The sequence below is a fragment of the Callorhinus ursinus genome, unplaced genomic scaffold (assembly GCF_003265705.2).
Source record: "Callorhinus ursinus isolate GAN/ISIS: 27379988/994484 unplaced genomic scaffold, GSC_fseal_2.0 scaffold86, whole genome shotgun sequence".
Classification (NCBI taxonomy): Eukaryota; Metazoa; Chordata; class Mammalia; order Carnivora; family Otariidae; genus Callorhinus; species Callorhinus ursinus.
The window spans coordinates 1,659,462-1,682,203 of NW_027397148.1; the positions used below are offsets into that span (position 1 = coordinate 1,659,462).

The 22,742-nt window shown below is 37.4% G+C and overlaps 2 protein-coding genes across 9 annotated transcripts in view; one reads left to right on the plus strand and one right to left on the minus strand.

Moving 5' to 3' along the window:
- Positions 1-22,742, plus strand: part of SPIRE1 (spire type actin nucleation factor 1) — a 225,816-nt gene that overhangs the window by 120,873 nt on the left and 82,201 nt on the right. For all 8 annotated transcript variants that reach the window (XM_025865189.2, XM_025865190.2, XM_073888012.1 and 5 more), the window contains 2 exons: positions 14,903-14,980; positions 18,895-19,059. In XM_025865189.2, the coding sequence (XP_025720974.1) occupies positions 14,903-14,980; positions 18,895-19,059 (243 nt within the window). The remainder of the gene's footprint in view (positions 1-14,902; positions 14,981-18,894; positions 19,060-22,742) is intronic.
- PRELID3A (PRELI domain containing 3A) overlaps positions 1-22,742 on the minus strand; it is a 155,325-nt gene that overhangs the window by 8,085 nt on the left and 124,498 nt on the right. The gene's annotated exons all lie outside the window — the stretch shown is intronic.

A 22,742-nucleotide genomic window follows, 5' to 3' on the forward strand; every position in this document is an offset into this window, starting at 1 on the left:
TCCACTAAGAATTGTGGGTTTTTTTAAAGATTTTATTTATTTATTTGACAGAGAGAGAAAGAGCACAAGTAGGCAGAGCGGCAGGCAGAGGGAGAGGGAGAAGCAGGCTATCCACTGAGCAGGGAGCCTGACGTGGGGCTCGATCCCAGGACTCTGGGATCATGACCTGAGCCGAAGACAGTCGCTTAATGGACTGAGCCACCCAGGCGCCCCTAAAAATTCTGTATTTTAAAATCTAACGGTAAAAAAAAATCCCAGTAAAGAAATTCCTAATACAATATTAGTCATAAATAAATAAACAATAAAAATAATTGAGATTTGTGAAACATTATATGCTCATGTTATTGCAGTAAGAACTCTATATTAGAAGGCATGTAAAATAGACTTTAAAGTCATAATTTGGGGGGGCACCTGGGTGGCTCAGTTGGTTAAGTGTCTTGAGTATTGATTTTGGCTCACGTCATGATCTCAGAGTGGTAAGATTGAGCCCCGCTGGGCGTGGAGCCTGCCTAAGATTCTCTTTCTCCCTCCCTTTGCCCCTCCCCCCCACTTGCATGTGCATGCACTGTCTCTCTTTCTCTCTAAAAAAAAATAATAAAGTCATAATTTGTGTTGTTTAGGAGATTGTGTACTCAAAGTGATGAAAGTGTTCTCTCCCCTTGCACTTTCTTGTGTCATATACATAAACAACCCAGAACTAAAGTAGAATATTCCAAACATTTTGATCTTTATGGGATAAGATGTCTAGATAGTTAAGCCATCTTGGATTTCTTCAGAGGCAGCCTCTTACAGGTGTCACTTCTGATTATCCTATTATAATGATCTTTGATCTTTTCTTAAGTGTGGTGCTTAATTCGTTTCTTATTGACATCTTAAACTCCTCTTATAAATTCTGTCTTCACTCACCATTTTGATTATGGTTTTTTATGTGCATCCTTCAGGCCTAAGCTGAAAGGACATATCCTCAAGTCTCCCCTCAATATCCTTATATATTTATTGCACTCAAACTCTTTCTTTAAGATCAGTTATCCTGTTTATTTCCTTCCTCACAGCTATCACCGTTTTCATACTCATTGGTGTCTGCCAACTAGATTATCTCACCAAGGGCAGAGACCTTTATTCTCTAATTCGTTGCTGTATCCCAGTATAATAGGGCATCTGTAAATATTTGATCAGTGTTGAATGAATTAGAGAATCTGTGTTTCAGCTACTGTAGATCTTCTTTCATACCACCTATCTTGAATCTTGGTCCCTTGACACTCTTGAATTGTCTCCAGAATGCAGAGCCTCCTTCATGTTCTCACTGCTTTGTGCCTTCCCCACACAGTGGTCTGGCATCTCTTGCTTGGGCCATGGCAAAGCCTCCTGATGTTATTTCCCTTTTCATGTACAGTCTACCCACCAGTATTATGCCCCTGTGTAGAGATCTTGTTGGCTACTTGGTACTTGTAGGTGAAAGTTTAGACCCTTGACATGACATAAGGGACCATTCACAATCAGGCCCCAGTTTTACTCTCCAGGCTCTTCATTCACTGTTCACATATGCAACCTCTCCTCCAGTCCCTGAGCACCCAGGGGCTCTTTATCTACCTGAATTGCCCCTTTCCCCTCTTCTCTCACTTAGAAAATGCTTTCTTATTCTTACAACCTAACTCAAATGTCTACTACTCTGAAATTGTTTTTCTGATTTAATTTCTTATTCTCTGTATTCATTCACAGAGTGGTCTGCTTTTGCTACTATCACTTATCATAGTACATTGTAATTACTGTTATAATAAATTATAATGAATTAGTTGCTTATGGTGCTGGAAAGAACTGGGATTAGTGCTACTTTTTAATGTTTTAGAAATAATTACGAACTACAAAAATGGATCTTGAGATAGGAGGTGAGGAGGAAATGAAAGACGTGTCTATAAACCTCAACACGGGAGAGGCAATGAGGGAACTGGGTGGTTTGGTCAAAGTTTGAGAGAACATAACAGCCATACTTAGCTGTCACAGATGCTCATGAGTGAAGAAGCACTCAATTTCAGAACTAGAATCAGTTGGCAAAATTCATTCATTTATACAACAGATATTTAATGTGTCTCCTGTGTGATAGGTACCACTGTAGTTAATAATAGCTAATATTTGCTCCATACTTACTCTGTGTTAAATTCTGTTCTAAGATTTATGTGTACATTAATTCATGGAGTTCTCACAATGAGCCATGCATTAAGTGCCATTATTGCTTCCATTTTTATTGGGGACACAGTAATGAACAAGATAAACATGGTTTCTGCCCTCACAGAAGTTACACTCAAGCAGGAATGACAGTATAGGAGCAGCCATTCCAGCACCGTGATGAGGGCCACAGTGAGTGAATGCAGGGCCCTGTGGAAGCACCTGAGAAGAGCGCCTAACCTAGGGAAGGAAACATTTTGTTTCCTCTGCCAATACAAATAGCTACAACTGTTTTAAATTAGCATTATGCCTAAATTGATAAATCACTGAATTCTACTTCTGAAACTAATATATGTTAACTAAATCGAATTTAAATAAAGAATTTAAAGAAAATAGGGGCACCTGGGTGGCTCAGTTGGTTACACCTTGGCCGTTGGCTCAGGTCATGATCCCAGGGTCCTGGGATCAAAGCCCGCATCCGGCTCCCTGCTCCTGCTCATGCTCTCTCTCTCTCATTCACTCACTCTCTCAAATAAATAAATAAAATCTTTTTTAAAAAAAGAATTTAAAAAAATAAAAGCATTATGCCTAAACATCCAAGTCCAGGAAGCACAAAGAGTTCTAAACAAGATGAACCCAAAGAAGTCCACACCACAGCACATAGTAATTAAAACGTCAAAGGTTAAAGAGAAAATCTTAGGGGCACTTGGGTGGCTCTATCGTTAAGCATCTGCTTTCAGCTCAGGTCATGATCCCAGGATCCTGGGATGGAGCCCTGGGTCAGGCTCCCTGCTCAGTGGGAAGCCTGCTTCTCCCTCTCCTGCTCCACCTGCTTATTTTCCCTCTCTGACTGTGTCTCTTTCTCTGTGAAAGAAATAAATAAAATCTTAAAAAAAAAAATCTTGAAAGCAGCAAGAGAGAAACAAAAAGTTACATACAAGGGAAAACCTATAAAGCTATCAGCTGATTTTTCAGCAGAAACTGCAGGCCAGAAGAGAGTCCTCTACAGCCAAGAATACTGCCAGGTTATCGTTCAGATTTGAAGGAGAGAGAAAGAGTGTCCCAGACAAACAAAAGATAAAGAAGTTTATCACCACTAAACAAGCCTTACAAGAAATGTTAAAGGAACTTCTTCAAGTGTAAAGGAAATGACCATAATTAGACATGAGAAAATTATGAATAAAAAGATGTAAAATATGGTAACATGGAGAAGGGAGTAAAAAGGGAAGAGAAGGGGGGAAAATATATTCTTTCTTTTTGTTTTTCAAGAATGTGTTTGAATATAAATGACCACCAAATTAATATAGACTGCTCTTTCCTTAGGTTGGTATGTATGAGCTTCATGGTAACAAACCCAAAACCTATGGTAGATCCCCAAAAAATAAAGGAGAGAGAAAGCCAAACATAAAACTATAGAAAGTCATCAGTCACAAAGACAGCAAAAGAGAAGAAGAAAGGAACAAGAAGAACTACAAAAACAACCCAAAAACTATTTAAAAATGGCAATAAGTACATACATATCAATAATTAAGTGTAAATGGCCTAATGCTCCAATCAAAAGACATAGGGAGGCAGAATAGATTAAACAAACAAACAAAAAAAGACCTATCTATATGCTGCCTACAAGAGACTAACCTCAGACCTAAAAACATGTACAGACTGAAAGTGAAGGGATGAAAAAACACCCACCGTGCAAACAAGTGAAAAGAAGCCAGGATAGCCTACATCCCAGCAATTGCACTACTGGTTATTTACCCCAAAGATAAAAATGTAGTGATCTGAAGGGGCACATGCACCCCAATGTTTATAACAGCAGTGTCCACAATAGCCAAAGTATGGAAAGAACCTCGATGTCCATCAGCAGATGAATGGATAAAGAAGATGTGGTATATATATACAATGGAATATTATGCAGCCATCAAAAAAATGAAATATTGCCCTTTGCAACGACGTGGATGGAACTAGCGGGTATCCTGCTAAGTGAAATAAGTCAATCAGAGAAAGACAAGTATCATATGATCTCATTGATACAAGGAATTTGAGAAACAAGACAGAGGATCATAGGGGAAGGAAGGGAAAAATGAAACAAGACAAAACCGGAGAGGGAGACAAACCATAAGAGACTCTTAGTCTCAGGAAACAAACTGAGGGTTGTTGGAGTGGAGGGGGGTGAGAGGGATGGGGTGGCTGGGTGATAGCTATATGTGACTTTGTTTTAAACCTTGTCATTCAAATTCTTCTGAATGGTTAAATCTTACCCTAAATTTAATAAAAATCCTGTGATGAGAGGATGATCTCCAGATGCCTAGATTGAAGCCAGTTTATCTTTAGCTGCTAATATTTGACGAGTTACTGGAATTATGGGGTAAGAAGATGAATTGGAAATAAGCATAGCTCATTATAAATCTTCACAATGTTATATGAGTGTTTTTACACTACATAATCAACAACTACTACTATGATGCTTCATTAAGTGTCCTATTATTAGTCCTATATAAGAAATCAGAATTTCATGATGAAATCTTTGAGCTCAGTTTATCTTAGATAAGACTATTACCAAATATTGTACTTAAAGTGGAATATTATGCACACACACACATATATATATGTAAAGTATCTTGTTGCTAGGGAAAAAACAATGTTTTTGGAATTGACTGCACTGTTATTAAATATTTTTTTATCTTTCTAAAAAAGTCAAATAACCACATTTTATTACCTGCAATTGGTTGAAAAAAGTCAAATGTAAATATTTCCCACCCACCATCTCCTATCAGCCAATAATCAGATCCACCTGTGTCATACCATTGCCAATGACCACATTCAGTTAAACTAAGGCATCTGCATGTGACATGACTTCCGACTCTACTCTGCTGGACTACATTCACAAAGATAAAGCCACAAGACCTCTGTCTCATTCACATATTGAAGTGTATTTTCATCAGCTTTCTCATATTCTCTGCCTTTCATTCTCCTCATGCCTGCTCGCAACACTTCCAATAATAAAACTGTACCATTTAAGTTAGCTGGAAATTCCACCCTACAGCTAAAAAGGACTTATGTTCTTCCAAGTGGTGAACATATCCTGTTTTGAAAGAAAGGATTACCACCAGATGTCTGTTTGTAAGGTTGCCATTTGTTCATTTTGATGAGATTATCCATCATTAACTTTTCAGAGCCCTTGTCAATGTCTGTCTTGTCAATTGATTTATTATTTTGTAAGTGTTAAGAAATGTGCAAAGCACTCACCTCATCAAAAATAATTAAATTACCCTCTGTGCCCTGGGTATCTTTGCTCTTATCACTGCTCTCCCTGCTTAAAATGTTGCAGAAGAATTTTTACTTGTCCTGTAAATTCTTCAATTTAATTAACCTTATTTTAACAAAAAAAAATTAACATGGTTCAAACACTCCAGGAGTACTGTTTCTCCAAAAATAGTAAATTATACCCTTCTGCTTCCGCCTCCTAGCCACACAGTCCCTGTCCCACAGACAATAAATACTGAATTTCTTCTTTGTCTTTATGGAGATATTTTATCCATAACTAACAAAAATACAGTATTTTTTCTTCCTTTTTTATGCTGTTCTGAACTTTCCTTTTTTCATTTAATATATTGTGGAGATCATATCTGTACATAGTGTTTACATCTTTTATGTCTTCATAATATTCTGTTGTGTGGATATATTGTGATTGATATACTGTGATTGATTTAATCAGCCCTTTATTGATAAATACTAGATTACTCCCAATTTTTTGCTATTACAAATAATGCTGCAATGGATAGTTCGAAAGGTGTTTTTCATATATGTAGGAAAATTAGAATTGTTATTTCAAAGGAAGTGTGCATTTATAATTTTCATGAAGTATAAAATTGTCTTCAATAGAGTTTTACCAATTCATACTCTCCTTAGCATTGTGTAAGAGTGTCTGTTTTCCTACACAATGTGTTTTCTAAGTGATAGGTGAAAATTTGTATTCCATAGTTTTACTTTACATTTTCCTTATTATTATGAATGAATGAGATTGGGTACCTTGTCATATGCTTAAGAGACATTTGTAATTATCAGTTGCCCAATTCATATCCTTTGCCCATTTTTCTAATGTAGTATTAGTCTTCCCTTGTTGATTTGTATTTTTTTTTAAGATTTTATATATTTATTTGAAAGAGAGTGAGCAAGAGAGAGAGAGAGTGCATGAATGCACAAGCAGGGAAGGGGGAGAAGGAGAGGGAGAAGACTCCCTGCTGAGCAAGGAGCCCTACGAAGATGTGGGGCTGGATTTCAAGACCCTGGGATCATGACCTGAGCCGAAGGCAGACGCCTAACTGACTGAGCCCCCCAGGCACTCCTTGATTTGTATTTCTTAAGAAAATAGCTTTTTGTGATATAATTTGCAGATATTGTCTGATATTTTAATGACCATTTTATGCTTATCACTGCATTTCTTTAAGTGTGAAGAGTTGATGAGTATGAAAACTGAAAGGGTGATCATGTATAGGGAGATACTGTGAGTCTAGCTACTTGGGGCAGATGGTCATTAAATCCTCAGCCTATGTGTGTGCATGTGTGTGTGTTAACAAAAATATTGGAATGTAGGAATGATACTCCTTTCACAGAACCTAGAAATGAATTTCCTTCATTTTGATGACTTTGTGTATAGCTTTTCCAATTTCTTCAGAAATTCAGTTTTACAGAAATTATCAACTTATGGTTTAGTATATTAACATTTTACATTTTTTCATTAAGTAAAATGCTGACTTTCTCTCATTTTGTTGTAGTTATATTCTCCCTATCATACCCCTCGGGGAGAAGAATATGTTACATTTTTAAGAAAGTGCCATAAAACTTGATGAAAATATAAATCATATTCTTTAGTAATTATCCATTAACTCTTTAATGTACATAGGAGACTTCCAGTTATTAGGACTGCCATAATTCCCTGGGAGTTTTTTATACCCTAATTTTCAAAATACTACTTTTGGGCTGGTAAATAGATAAAATCCCTTTTCTTGCTTTTCTCTGTGGTAAAAATATCTCAGAAGGGACATCATGGCTCTTAATCTTTGTGGCTGATATATATGTTCTATTTATTATAGGCAACATTTATATTTTGTCACTTGGGAAATGAATTTAATAGTAATTTCTTTGAAAGCATATTAGCATATATTGAGTAAAAAAAGGTTTAAGGAATTACTAAAACATATTCCTTTTTACACTTTTAAAAGTTTCTAACTGAAAACATGTACTCAGTACATAGAGGAATATTAATAAATGATAAATAGTTTTAAGTGGTTAACAGTATGGAGGAAAATGGTCATTATGGGAATGCTGTTATTAACATATTCATGAATATATATATTTTTTTTAATTTTATATATTTACTTGGCAGAGAGAGAGAGAGCAAGCACAAGCAGGGAGAATGGCAGGCCGAGGGAGAGGGAGAAGCAGGCTCCCCACTGAGCAGGGAACCCAATGTGGGGCTTGATCCCAGGACCCTGGGATCATGACCTGAGCTGAAGGCAGATGCTTAACCGACTGAGCCACCCAGGCACCTCCATGAATATATTTATAAGGCTGGGCATTTATATGTGAGCTGATGATGAATCTACACAATTGAATTAAAATTATTCTTTGAGCATTTGATATACTTGTGATTCACAGAGTAGATTTTATTTGTTTATTTTTTTAAGATGCCAGAAACAGAAAGTGTTGGCATGGAGCAGTTCTAATTGCTAGTTTGAGAATGGTTATGTCAGAAATGCAGAGAGTTAATTGCCATGTGGGTGCTCACTTAGAATTTTCTCACCATATTCCAAGCACAAGTTGGCATCTGCTTTTACATTTGTACACGCAAAATAATTTATTCAGAAGTTAGAATATAATTGACAGAAGCTTGCCACTAAAGTTAGAAAAATATGTAATTTACTTTCAAATTACTCATTTATTTTTTCTGCTAACTAGAAAACCTGAGATTTCTAGTTGCACATTTGCTCAGGCTTGTTCAATTATAGTATTCCCAGATTCTCGGCTATTTTATTTGATTTATTTGTGTGTCAAGATTTTGATTTCATGAAGAGACTAGAGAAAGGTCTCATTTGGTAAAAGAATAAAATGTTTTTGTGGCGGAGTAAAAGTGTTCACAATCAAATCCTTACAGATATTTATTGGCTTATAATAACTAATACTTAATAATGCTTAACATGAGCCAGGCTGCATTCAGTATTTCTTCTGTATTTTATGCAACATTAACAAAATCCAAAAGGGGTTATTACTATCTGCATTTTATAGATGGGAAAACAAGCCGAGGATTAGAGCAATTAAATGACTTGTGTAAAGTCACACAGCTAGGAAGTGTCTGAACTACAGTTTCTGCTACTGTTCAGAAGAATAAAGAAACGTGAAATTCTTGGACTGTTCATTTAAACTATCTTTAGTATTATAAAGAGTGGATAGTTTTTCTTAGTAGCAGGGAGTTAGGGATCTTATCACAGCCCAAAGGTAAAGGTAGAGATGCGTAAAGGTGTAACGGTGAGACCATCTGGACTACATTTAGTTAGGGATGTGTTGGAGAACAGTAAAATTTAAGATTGGGTGGGAAAGGGACCATATGCTTCTCATATTATTCTACCAGAGTACTCCTAAGACACAGAAGCATGAACTCATATTTCTGGACCAAGAAGACATATTAAATCGTCACTCTTTCACTTGCAAGTAACAGAAATCCACTCAAATTAGCATGGTAGAGTGGGTAGAAGATTTACTGGCTCACATAAATGGGAAGTCTTAAGGGTATGCACAGCTGGATCCAATGTCTCAAAACCTGTAATCAGGGCTGGCTTTCTCTCTCTCACTCCCCAGAATGGGCTTTTACTAAAAGGCAGGTAAGATGACAGTCTGTAGCTTAAACCTCACATTCTCTCAGTTCAGTATCTCCAGAAGAAAGTCTTTTCTCTTAATTGGGGCAAAAATATCTTGAGGAAAATTCAGTCATGTATCTGTTCAAGAACCAGTCACTGTGGTCAGGAAAATGGGCCCCACTGGCTGGGGAGGCTGTGTGTTCACCCTTGTGAGTGGGCAGTTAGGTGTGCCGGGCTTGGGGTTAGCCCTACTCAAACCGTAGGGTTGTGTTCCCCAGTGGAAAGAAGGAAGGGGGAAAAGGTTTCTAGAAAAAACAGCAGATGCCCACTGAGGCATATACTGTTTAGTGCAAGTCAAAATGTCTTTGAGGTCATGCATTTTACCTTTAAAATCCACGTAAATTTTGTTTTATATGTCTGCATCTGTTACAAATATTTTAAAAACTTAATTCCATGTGTGGATTGAGTTCCTGCAGGAAATGGATTCTGAGGGGTAAAATTTGAGTTCAGGAGGTCTTATTGGGAATGCTTTGGGGAACACCTGTTAGGGGGTGAAGGAAAAGCTGAACTATGATGCCGGTATAGCAGGCCTCAGCCAATCCCACAGAGAGCTCAGAAGTTGAGATGGCCCTTCAGAGTTGTCCCAAGGGAGGCAAGGGGGCCTGACCTTTGTACTTCCACACAGACCGATGACTGGGTGTGGGCTACCCCAGAGATGGGGCATACCCGTGACAAGGCAGCTCCTTGCCTGCACGCTAAGTGCAGCTCCTGGAGCAGGATTAGGCTATGAGCCTTTGGCAGACAACACCTCCAGGAGCCAGTGGAAGAGAGTACTTCATTCCTGAAGGGGGTGCGGGGTGTGCACCTGGGCAGCTGACCACAACCTTCATCACATTATCTGTGAGTAACATATGTCATTATAAATGCTCCCTGGTATATCGCTGTAGTGTTTGACCAGAGGTCCCCAGAAGTACAGGTACCCAGTTTGAAGGCCCCAGCAGAGACAGTCGGGAACCCATTGTAGGGAAGTGAAGAGATAAACCAAATGAGGAAGAAACTGGAGCAGAAAGAACAGTTGAGAGACTTGCTGTAATCAACTTTAGTAGTAGCAGTAAGAATCAAAAAAAGATAAATATTTTCATCTTGCCAAAGACCGCCCATCTTCTACTGTATCCATACTGTTTTGCTTTCTCTTGTTTGGATCCTAGAAGGGCTAGAGACCATTGGAAATTTAAAAAAAAATTATATATATATAATATGTATATATATATATATATATATATATATATATATATATATATATATATATATAGGCTTGTAAAAATGAGCCTCTCCTACGTGTTTTCAGCTTTTTTCATTATCTTTTGGTTTATAGATCCTTGGTAAACAATATAGTGCTTGTCGTGGAATCAGCCTTAAGCTGACAGGGGAAATACGACAGAAAAAATTTAGTGCAGTTTGGGGCTCTTTGTGCTCTTGGTTACAGATGGGGAAGGTGTGTTGTTATGGTGTTGGCACATGTATACATACTTGATCCTCTCAGGCATAAAGGTTTCAAACCAATTTATTTTGATGCTGACTGAATCTTACTGACCTGTTTAGTATTATTATTACTTCGTTTCTTCTGTATGGTATTAGGCTTATTAATTTTTCTTTTTAATTTATTTATTTTATTATTTATTTTATCATCTGTTGACTGAATGAGACACTTAAATGTAATGTGAGCTTGGGTTACATATTTATTTCCCTGAACTAGAGAGCATATTTTTCTCTGTGGCATAAATAGAGGTTTTCTTCTCCACCCTTCCAGTGGATTCTGAGTTTAGAGAAAAAAATTCAGGTTTTCCTCTGAATAATTTTCCCTTTCATTGGGCTTCTTATTAAAGTTGACTTGAGGGCGCCTGGGTGGCTCAGTTGGTTAAGCGACTGCCTTCAGCTCAGGTCATGATCCTGGAGTCCCGGGATCGAGTCCCACATCGGGCTCCCTGCTCAGCCGGGGAGTCTGCTTCTCCCTCTGACCCTCCCCCCTCTCATGTGCTCTCCCTGTCTCATTCTCGCTCTCTCAAATAAATAAATAAAATCTTTAAAAGAAAAGAATTCCTTTCTCTTAAAAAAATAAATAAGTAAATAAAGTTGACTTGAGGGGTGCCTGGGTGGCTCGGTCGGTTGGGCATCTGCCTTCCGCTCCGGTCGTGGTCCCGGCGTCCTGGGGTCAAGTCCCACATCGGGCTCTGTGCTCAGCGGGGAGCCTGCTTCTCCCTCTCCCACTGCCTGCCTGTCTGCCTGCTTGTGCTCTCTCTCCCTCTGTCAAATGAATAGATGGAATCTTTAAGAAAAAAAAAAGTTGATAAGAACTGTTGAGGAGATTTAAGAGTTGGACTGTTCTTGGCTGAAAGATTTTAATTCACTTATTCAATAAATACTTACCAAGCACCTACCAAGTGCAAGGCATACTTTTAGAGATTTGAGGAGCCCATCACTGAACAAAATACACAAAAATACTTCCTTATGAAGCTTAAAATCTGGCAACGAGAGGCAGGCAGTAAACATATTAAGTAAGTCATATACACTGTTAGAAGGAGGATGCTTTCTGGGAAAAGGCATAGACTAGGGGAATTGCTAGGGACAGAGCGTGGAGCTTGGGATTTGTATAGGATAGTTAAGGTAGGTCCCATTGAGAAGGTGACATTTGAGCAAAAATGATGTATGGGAATTAGCTATGTGGATATGTGGGGTAAAGCGTTCTGGCAAGAGGGAACAGCCAATGCAAATGCCCTAAGACTGGAGTGGGAAGAAATAGAGATGAAGTACTTATTCTCAGCTCTTGGTTTTTTGGGTTGGGGAGGGAGGAGCCCATAGCATATCATAGGCTATGATAGAGACGTCATAGCCTGGTAGAGTGCCTAGGTGCCCAAAGGGAGTTCACCTCCTTAATCTCTTTTCTTTCACTATTTTAATTACAAAAATCTAGAACGAACACTCTTCTGGTCAATAGAATAATATATACCTTAAGCCATTAATTGTTTTTGGGATAGAACCTGGATTACAGTCTTCATAGGAACAAAAATGTGTGTGTGCCTCTCCTTTTGGTCTCCTCTCTGCTCAGCTCTGAATTCAAAATATGAATACTTGATGAAGATGGTGGACTTGAGTTGAAAACTGTGGCTTTAAATCATCAGAGATTTTTTAAATGACAACTAATAATCCCTAGCAAAAAAAATTAGGTATTTTGAATATCAGAAATATTGTTTATACCAGGACATCTGGTATGTCTTTAGACACAGAAAAACGAAGAATCCTGATTTTAGTAATAAGGATTATTACTCAGATTTTGACATAATGTGGTACCAGATATTAAGTGCCCATTATCTGCAAAGCCCAGTTACAATTTATAAACTGTTCTTTTTTCTTGTGTAATATCAATTCATAAATACTAATTTTAGCAAAAGTAAAGTACAACTTTATCCAGCTGTTTTCTAAGACTTTTCTAAGCCATTGGGGTCAGCAACAGGACTCTTAGGTTCCCAACAGGACCATTCATCTGGTGTCCCTTCCGCACATCTTACCTCATGTCTGAGACCTTGATGCCACTTTTACCTACTTCACTCTGCTCCATCCCACCTGCGGGGAGACTGCAGCCATGTCATTTAGTTTTTGGGAGCCTCAGTTGTGAGTCCAACCATAACAAGAGTTGTGCTTGGGGCCAAATATTGGCTGCTTGAAGCCTTAGCCCTTGTTAGCTCTCATTATTTCCCCACAGCCTGCTGCAGCCAAGAGCAGTAGCCAAGACCATTGGAAAAGAGCAAGGCGCTGGATGAGGATTCGGGCGTGGGGCTGGGGCAGTACAGAGAATTCAGACATACATGTTTTTGGAGGTGCTTTTCCCCAGGGGCTGTAAATGCAAGGTTCTGCTATATTTAACTGATTATATTTTAAATACAACAGCATCGTGAGGTAGATATTAATACCTTCCTCTTAAAGGTGGAGAAACATGGGCCCAAAGTTGGTAATGTAGCATGACTCGGGTAGCAAGTGTCTTACTACATAATCTCAAACAAGAAACCTGACTTTGTTTTAAAATAGGGTTTCCAAAATGTTAAAAAATAAATAAACAAATAAATAAATAAAATACGGTTTCCCCTGCTTTCCAAAAGTTCACATTATGCCACTTTACCTTTACAGAAAACCTACATTATGAAAGACCTACACTAGGATGGTAATGGCTTTTTCCTTAAAAGCACAATTTCTTTGGATTTCTTTCAGCTAGCAAAACACAGTGTAGGTGCTAGTGTCGGTCTTCAGTTAAAGTGAAGTGGCTCACATGAACCTTCAGAAATCAGAAATTACCTGTCATTATGGAAACACATTCTGAAACAAGTAAAAGTACTCCCCCCCCATAATTTCTTTCTTAGCAAGAGAAGAAATAATGCATTATTTATACCATTTTCTTCAAATGTTCAGAGTAATTTTATTCTTCATATATTAATACTCCTATACACTATTAAGTACAAAAATAAACAGGTGGTGTTATTCTCATTTTGTGGAAGGTCAGTCTCAGATGTTGAGAAGCCAAAAATAAATGGTTTAGAAATGTTTTCTATTAAGTATTCATTATTTTCATGTAAAATAAACTAGGTTTCATACAGTACATTTAAACTCAGTCCACATACATTCAGGAAAATAGGCTCAACGAAAAGTAAAATATACTAGAGTTGATTTATTGTGAGTAGGAATGGAATAACGCAAACTGGTAATTAATAGGTGAATAGATGTTTTACTTATCAAGATTTTCTTAAAATTGCAAATGTTGGATTACTGCAGTTTCATGGGGTGTAACATTGTGTGTCAACTATACTCAAATAAAAAAATAAAAAAATAAGCAAAAAAGGGTCCAAACTTGCAGTTCTAAGATGAGTAAGTTCTGGAGACTTAATGTACAGCATGTTGACTGTAGTTAACAATATTGTCTTACATGCTGGAAAGTTGCTGAAAGTAGATCTGAAAGGTTCTCACCACATACACAATAAGGTAATTATATGAGGTGGTGGAGGTGGTAATTTACCTTATTGCACTAACGATTTTTGTGATATACACATGTATCAAATAATAAAACATTTTATATATTGAAATTTATTCATGAAATTATTTGACAAATATATACGGAGCATGAAAAGTGCCAGTGCTTATTTTAGCCCCTGAGAATAGACTTTTGCTTCATGCAACCTAGGGGGAAGGCATAAACAAATGTAGAATTACAGTGTAATAAGGGCTACAGAGGAAGGTGTACGGTGCTATATGCCATTGTATAGTAAGAAGATTTGGCTTTGGAAGAGGGGGAAGGAAAGGCTTTCCTGAAGAATTGGTGATTCTGTTGAGCCCAGTATCTGAAGGAAGAGCAGAAGTAGGAATGAAAGAGACCAGACCTGGGGATGAGGAGAGGAGAGCATCCAGGGCAAGACCACATCAGAAATCAGGCAAAAATTAGATAGTGTTTAAATTAAGAGATCTGCAGGGGAGATAAAAAGAAGAGGGCTTAGGTTATATGGAGAAAGTAATATCTTTGAGATTTAATGGTGGATTGAATATGGAGGTTGAGGGAGAGGGCAGTGTCACTACAGCTTAGGGGTACAAGTTAATTTGGTGACAAAGTTAGCCACAAGGCCTAGAAGGAAATTAGGATGATCAATCTCAGTTCATCCCTCTGTAGTATTGTATTTATTCTAGCCTACCATTGACTGAAATCTACAGAGAAGTAGATTCTGTACTGTTTCAGTAACACTTCTGTATTTACTTTGTCTGAAGGTATCTGTTAGAAATTTTAATTTGAGAAGGTAGCTTAATGAAATTTTTATACCTAAATGTTTTCTTTTTATTTTAATTGGTAGAATCTTAAGAAGATTCAAGAAATGGAAAAAAGTGATGAATCTAACACAGACCTGGAAGAGCTGAAAAACGCTGACTGGGTAAGGTAGTTGGACATTCTCTGTTCTGCTTAGTGTCGAAGACATAGTGTAATGTGTTTTTTTGGGTATTGTTTTGTTTTTTAAAAGATTGATTTATTTATTTTGGAGAGAGAAAGAGTGCATGAGTGGGCGGGGAGGGGCAGAGGGACAGAGAGGGGAAGCAGACTCTCCACTCAACAGGAAGCCCAACGCAGGGCTTGATCTCAGGACCCAGAGATCATGACTTGAGCCGAAACCAAGAGTCGGACGCTTAACTGACTGAGCTACCCAGGTGCCCCATAGTGTAATGTTTTTTAAAATGCTTGTTATTGGGGCACCTGGGTGGCTCAGTTGGTTGAGTGTCTGCCTTCAGCTTGGGTCATGATCCCTGGGTCCTGGGATTGAGCCCCTCATCGGGCTCCCTGCTCACTGGGGAGCCTGCTTCTCCCTCTGCCCCTCCCCCTGCTCATGCTCCCTCTCTTCCTCACTCTCTTGCTCTCAAATAAATAAATAAAATATTTTTAAAATAAAATAAAATGCTTGTTACTAAGGGCTGTAATACGAATTGATATTGTATGAATTTGAATGTCTAGTCTTATATTTGAGGAAATATCTATTCCCCATTTTACAAAACTAACTGGTTTTATTAAAGCTACCCCCAATGTCTTCTGAGAATTTAGGTATTTTAAAATGTTGACCTTTTTAATTATATTACTACTTTAGCATACTCATAAGTCAAAATATAAGCTCTGTTTCAGGATAAGGTGTGAAACTATAATGTAGTACATTCATTTATCCGATGAATAGTTACTGGATTAGTGTTCTGGGGATGCAAAATGAATAATACAGGATCTCTGCCCTCATAAAACAGAAGACAGACTTTTAGCACAGATGATTGCAGTATATTTATGCGACACACTTTAAGTAGCCAGTTTTTCTGGCATGATTCTAGATCCTTGTGAAACCAAGAGTCCCTGCCCTCATATATGACTTAGAGTTGGGTGGGCATGACAGCGTTGAGGACAGGAGAGTCAGTGTCATGAAATTAGACTGAGGTATGTTCAGGTGTCAATGGGAAGGCACATTTCAGGATTCTGACTTTTCAGGTTAAGGAAATAATGGTTAAATAATGACATCATTAAATGAGAGACTAGGAATAGAAGCAGATTTGGGGGATATGAACAAGTTGCTTTTGACCATATTAGATTTTAACTGTTTGTTTAATTCTTTTCTAACAGCTTTATTAAAGTATAATCAGCATGCAATAAGTTGCACATATTTAAAAGGCACAATTTGATAAGTTTTGACATATACACACAACATACATACCCATGAAACCCATGAAACTCCTTTCTTCTAGGCAATCAGTGACCTGCTTTCTCTCACTATAGATTAGTTTTCGTTTTCTAAAATTTTATATAAATGTAATCATATAGTATGTACCATTTTTTGCTTGGCTTCTTCCATTCAGCGTAATTCTTTTGAGATTTCATCCATGTTGTTGCCTGTATCAATAGTTTAATGTTTTTATTACTAGTAGTAGTCCATTCCATTGTATGGATCTACATGTGTTGATGTATGAATGTAAATATTCTTAATTTATTGATGATATCTTTACTGAGATATTTGGAATGATATTAATCTGGAAAATTTAAGAGTAGGGTTAAAAAACAAGTAGGCTGTAATATCTTATAAGTGAGTATTGTCATTTTAGAATAATACTGATTATCAAGTTTCCTTTGTATAGAATACTCTGGTAGTCTTTTTCCAGGTATATTTCATCTTGGCTAATACATTTTTAAATTTTTTTCTTAGACATGGAAACCAGATAAATAACTCCAGGTGGTCAGAATTTAGCAAACAGTTAATATAAACTTGAACTAAAAATTTAATTTATTGCCTTAAGGCAAGCTCTTTTAAAAACTAGTAGGATCACTGACAAGAGATGCACTAACTGCATGGAGAGTTCCATTTGCCTAGATCACCAGTCTGTTTCTTGTAAGACCATTACAATGAATTATTTAGAAATATTAGAAAGAAATGAGTAAAGAATGAGGAATAGAATGAGGGAGAATTAGGATATTTTTAATGGCAGGATCTAAACATCTCAGGATCTCCCTGGTGGAATATGAGGTAAATAAAATCTCTGGGAATACATACAATGACAGTTGTATATTATTTTATATGCCTACTATGACTTTAATTTCTGAATTAGATTTCTGAAAATTTTTGCCAAATGATAATATATAAAGAACTGGCTATATAAAAGGTCTGTTTGAATCCTTGCATAATTATAGCAAAATCTTCAAATGTGAGTAATTATCCTCTAATTTATCTTTTTGGAGAATTCAAAGTTTCACATATGTCAGTTTTTTCTTAAGGCGTGGGGAGGTCAAGAAAAGAGACAGAATTTTAAAGGATGAGATGATATTTGAACTGGATCTTAAAGAAATGAGTATAAGAGAATTTGGGACAAGAGCATTCTCAAAAGAAAAATCTAAATATTTTAGGAATATTGTATTAGAGTAATTTTAATGGCAGAATCTAAGAATCTGTTTAAATAGGAATATTTTAGAAGGTATTCTAATGGATATATACCACAGTAGTAAGTGCGTCAAATCCTCTGTGGAATAAGAAATGGCATACATGTTTTTAAAATCATAAATTGTTTTTGAAGACATTTTTGAGAAATTTAATCCAGAGTTATCTTATGTAGATAATTCTTAGGAAATACATCACTTTTTTTTAAGTTTTTTTTATTTATTTAAGTAATCTCTGCACCCAACATGGGGCTTAAACTCACAACCCTGAGATCAAGAGTCCCATGCTCTTCTGACTGAACCATCCAGACACCCTTATCACTTGGTTTTTAATAAATATATTTAAGTAGCCATTTGAGCCACTTATTAATTTCAACAAACTAAAGTGTTTCAGTTAGATATCATAATGATTTACTTTTCACAGAAGTAGAGACTACATCTTAGCTTTTAGGCAGAAAAATAAAAGGATTAATGTATAATAATAGTAATAATAATAACATACATATTTGATGTGTCTTATATTATTATAAGAACTTCATATATATCTCATTTTCTTGAAGGGCCAACAAGGCAACTCACCATTATTTGTTAAGAAAATGGATATTAAATAATTTGTGCAAAGATAGTGATAACATAAAAATGATCACTTTTGAGCATTTTCTGTGTACAGAACACTGTATACCAGTTCTGGCCATCTCAGCAAGTTATGAAGTACCATTTTCTTTTATTGATGAGGAATCCAGGGTTCAGAAAGGTGAAGCACCTTGCTGGATGTCAGGTAGCTAATAGGTGGTTTTATCAATTAGCTGTGGTCACAGTAATGCTGACTAACCAACCACTACAGAATCATAGTCGCATAAAGCAGTACATTTATTTAGGTTATGAGTGTACAGGTCAGTTGTGGTAGCTCCACTCTATGTATGTCTCATCCTTCTCCTGGGCAGCCTGTCAGTCCAGGCATGAGGTTCTCATGGCAATAATAGAAGCACCAGTGACAAGCCCATTGTGCATTTGCTTTTGCAGCCTTTGGTCACATCATTTCAACTACTGTTTCAGTGGCCAAGCAAATCACATAGGCAAATCCAGTATTAGGGTGTGGGACATACATTCCTCTTTAGTGAGCAAAATCACATAACAGGACTGAGCCCATTAATGCAGCCTTCCACAGTAGGTGAGTAGGGTTTACACTCAGGTGACTCAGCACTTAGAGCTTATGAATCTTGACTGGCTTTCTTTCCACATTTTAATATCCTTAAACCTAATTTTAAAAAGTGGTTTTGTTCGGCTTACTCAGTGTTTTGCAAACCAAGCTCTTCATTTTTTCTCTCTGACTAGCTATCTAGAGGAAACTGGTAAATTTATTCATGAACATCTCTCCACCCTTGGTTCTTTTAGGCTCGATTCTGGGTTCAGGTGATGAGGGATTTGCGGAATGGAGTAAAACTTAAGAAGGTCCAAGAGCGGCAGTACAACCCTTTGCCCATTGAATATCAGCTCACCCCTTATGAGATGCTAATGGACGATATTCGATCCAAAAGATACACTTTGCGAAAAGTAATGGTAAGTAACAAAGAAAACTATTAACAGACTGAAATGGTTATTCTTCAGTAATCTTATTTGTTGAAAATGTTCTTCTCAGTATTACATTTTCAAAATCATTTCTTCCTGTAGAAGTAATACATTGTCATTACAGAAAATTTGAAAAATACAGTAAGCTCAAAGAAGCAAAGTGACAAATGAGTAATTTCACAACCCAGAGAGATATTTTGTTAGCATGCTGATGTATAACTTTCAGTCTTTTTTTTTTAAGATTTCTTTATTTATTTTAGGGAAAGAGAGAGCAGGCGAGCAGGGGGAGGGGCAGAGGGAAAGAGACTCTCAAGCAGACTCCCCGCTAAGCACAGAGCCTGACACGGGCTCAGTCTCATGACCCTATAATCATGATCTGAGCAAAAATCAAGAGTTGGATGCTTAACCAACTGAGCTACCCGGGCACCCCCAATCTTTTTTCTATACATTTTATTTGGACAAAATGGATTAATATTGAACACTTTGTTTTGTGACCAGTTATTTTCACTTAACATAGTATATGAACATTTTTCTGTGTCGTCATGTATTCAAAATCATCATTTCTAAATGACTGCCTCATTTATCGCTTTGTGGCTATACCAGAGTTTATTAAACCATCAACTTGTATAAAGTTTTGTAAGCAGCCTATTTTATGTATCCTTGCATTTAAATCTTCTTGAATAGCAACGGTGAAATCTTTGAGTTAGGTTCTTAGAAGTGGAATCCTCACAGTGCTATGTCTGAAATACATCCTGAACATGACTACTTCTCACCACCGCCACTTCAGATGCTCTGTGTTCTCAGCCACCGTCTCTCGCTCACACTATTACAGTGGCCTCTAAGTGACCTTCCTGCTTTCATTCTTGCCCCTTTTAGTCAAGTTTCCCCCAAAATAGCCAGAATAAATCTCTTAAGGTAAAAATATGATGATGTCATTGCCCTGCTCAGAACCTTCCACTGTTCTCCATCACACTTGGAACAAACTCCACATCCCTACCTTGGCCTGCAGAGCCCCACGGAGTCTGATACAGGTTACCTTTCAGAATTCACCTCCTATAACCCTTCCTGTTTGATTTCCCCTCCTTAGCCATGCTGGTGTCTGTTGCTGTCACGTGCTCCTGCAACTGAGCATTCGCCGCCCCTTTTCCTGGAACTCTCTTTTCCCACACATCTACGTAACTTGCCTTATCACTTGTCAGGTCTCTGCTCAAGTGTCCCCTCATAAAGCCTTCTCCACTTCTCTACCCACATGTTTCAGTAGTTCACATTGCCATGTATTTTCAGATTCACTCTCTTATCTCTCTTACCATTATAGGGACTTAGTTCTTTCACTGTTATATCCCCTGTGATTAGTGCATGTGCCTGACATACAGCCAGTTGCTGAATACTGTACCCAACAAATAGTTTTGGGATGAATGAATGAATTATACCCACTTTTTTAAGAAAATTTAATTAGTTATTTTATATGGAAGATTCTTATGAAACACATGGCTTAGTTTTAAAGTACATTTAAGTAGGGCGCCTGGCTGGCTCGGTCTGAAGAGCATGTGACTCTTGATCTTGGGGTCAGGGATTTGAGCCCCAATTGGGTATAGAGATTACTTAAATAAATAAACTTAAAAAAATAAAATAGATTGAAGTAGCTCTTTGTTAATTTTAATAAGCTGCAATATTACAGCTCTAAGTATCATGTTGATTTACTTTACTAGTAAATCTGATTTCCTTTACAAGTGAGGAAACTGAAGTTTAGAGGTGCTGCATAACTTCCCAAGTTCAGATAACTAGTCTGAACTAGTTCATTTTCGTTCTGTCTGACTTCAGAATCTGTGCTGTGTGCTACACACATGTGGCCAAATTGCCCTTTAGTTATATTGTGATGATTACTATTTACAACATAATAGTTTTTTCCACTTCTTCCTATCCTTGACCAAAGTGGGTGTCTTTTGGGATTGACAAATTTGGGAGAAAATTCTCTTTCCTTTTTAAAATCTTTATTTCTTTGATTACAAGTGTATTTAAGCATTTAAAAACATATATCATTTTTTTGTATTTCTTAATTTTATTTAACAAATTTTTTTAAAGATTTTGTCAGAGAGAGAGAGAGCGTGCACAAGAAGGGGGAAGGGGCAGAGGGAGAAGGAGAAGCTAACTCCCCACTGAGCAGGGAGCCTAATGCGGGGCTCCATCCCGGGACCCTGAGATCAGGACCTGACCCGAAGGCAGATGCTTAACCAACTGAGCCACCCAGGCGCCCCTAATTTAACAAATATTTATTGAGCACTTCTCATGTGCCAGGCACTGTTGTAGACTCTGGAAAAAGGACACAATACAGTCCTTATTCTCAGGAAGTTCACAGTATGGTGGGAGCCACTGGTAATTAGGCAAGCATTAACAACAGTGTGATAAGCTAAGTGTAAGAGTCTGTATGCCAAAAAACAATGTTCAAAGTCAGAGGAATAATGGGATTTGACACAAGAAAAAAACAGAGATTCTCCATAACTGGAGCCCTTTCCACTCTATAATTCCTATGAAGAATGAATGTAGATGGTTTCTTTTTTAAATGACTTCACAGTATTTCCTAGTGCACTGTTAATTATTTACCCAGGACTCTATTAATAGACATTTAGATTGTTTCCAGTTTTCATTAGTGTGATGAATATCCTCAAACAAACACCTCATCTAATTATCTCCTTGGTTTGAATTTCTGTTGGTGAGATGGATAGATCAAGGATTATGTACATTTAAAAATTTTTTTTTAAAGATTTTATTTATTTGAGAGAGAGAATGAGAGAGAGAGAGCACATGAGAGGGGACAGGGTCAGAGGGAGAACCGGGCCTCGATCCCGGGACTCCAGGATCATGACCTGAGCCGAAGGCAGTCGCTTAACCAACTGAGCCACCCAGGCGCCCTACATTTTAAATTTTAATACATGTTGCCAAACTTTTCTCCAGAAGGACTGTACCAATTTACACTTTTACCAACAATGCAAGATAATTTCTGTTGCCAATACTTGGCAGTGCTGTCTTTTTCAAAAATGCCTACTTAGCTGAACATTATCCTGAGTGGGAACACTTAACAGTAATCACAGATGATTTTCCTCCTTATCCTAAAGGAATTACTCAGAAATTCGTATTATTTGATTAAAATAAGTAAATGTTGCTTCTGCTTAATAGATTAACATTTCTAACTAAAGTCTTTTACCTGTCACCCACAATATAGCTAAATCATTTTATTTTTCATCAGAAAAAATAATTGTGCTAAATAGTAGTTAAACTTGTCTGATACTAAGAATTACATGGGATAGGGGCGCCTGGGTGGCTCAGTCCATTGAGCGTCTACCTTCAGCTCAGGTCATGATCCCAGGGTCCTGGGATCAAGCCCCACCTTGGGCTCCCTGCTCAGCTGGGAGTTGGCTTCTCCCTCTCCCTCTGCCCCTCCCCCCACTTCTTCTCTCTCTCTCTCTCTCTCTCTAATATATAAATAAAATCTTTTACAAAAAGAATTACATGAGATGGATTTCTTTTGTAGATGCTGATTTAACAGGTCTCAGCTGGGTTGTAATATGTTGTAAAACATAATATTGGGTGAAATTTAAGATCATGTATTTGGGAAATAATGGTTTGTGATTATACATAGACATAATGACAAAGAACTGTGCATCCAAGTTGGAAGG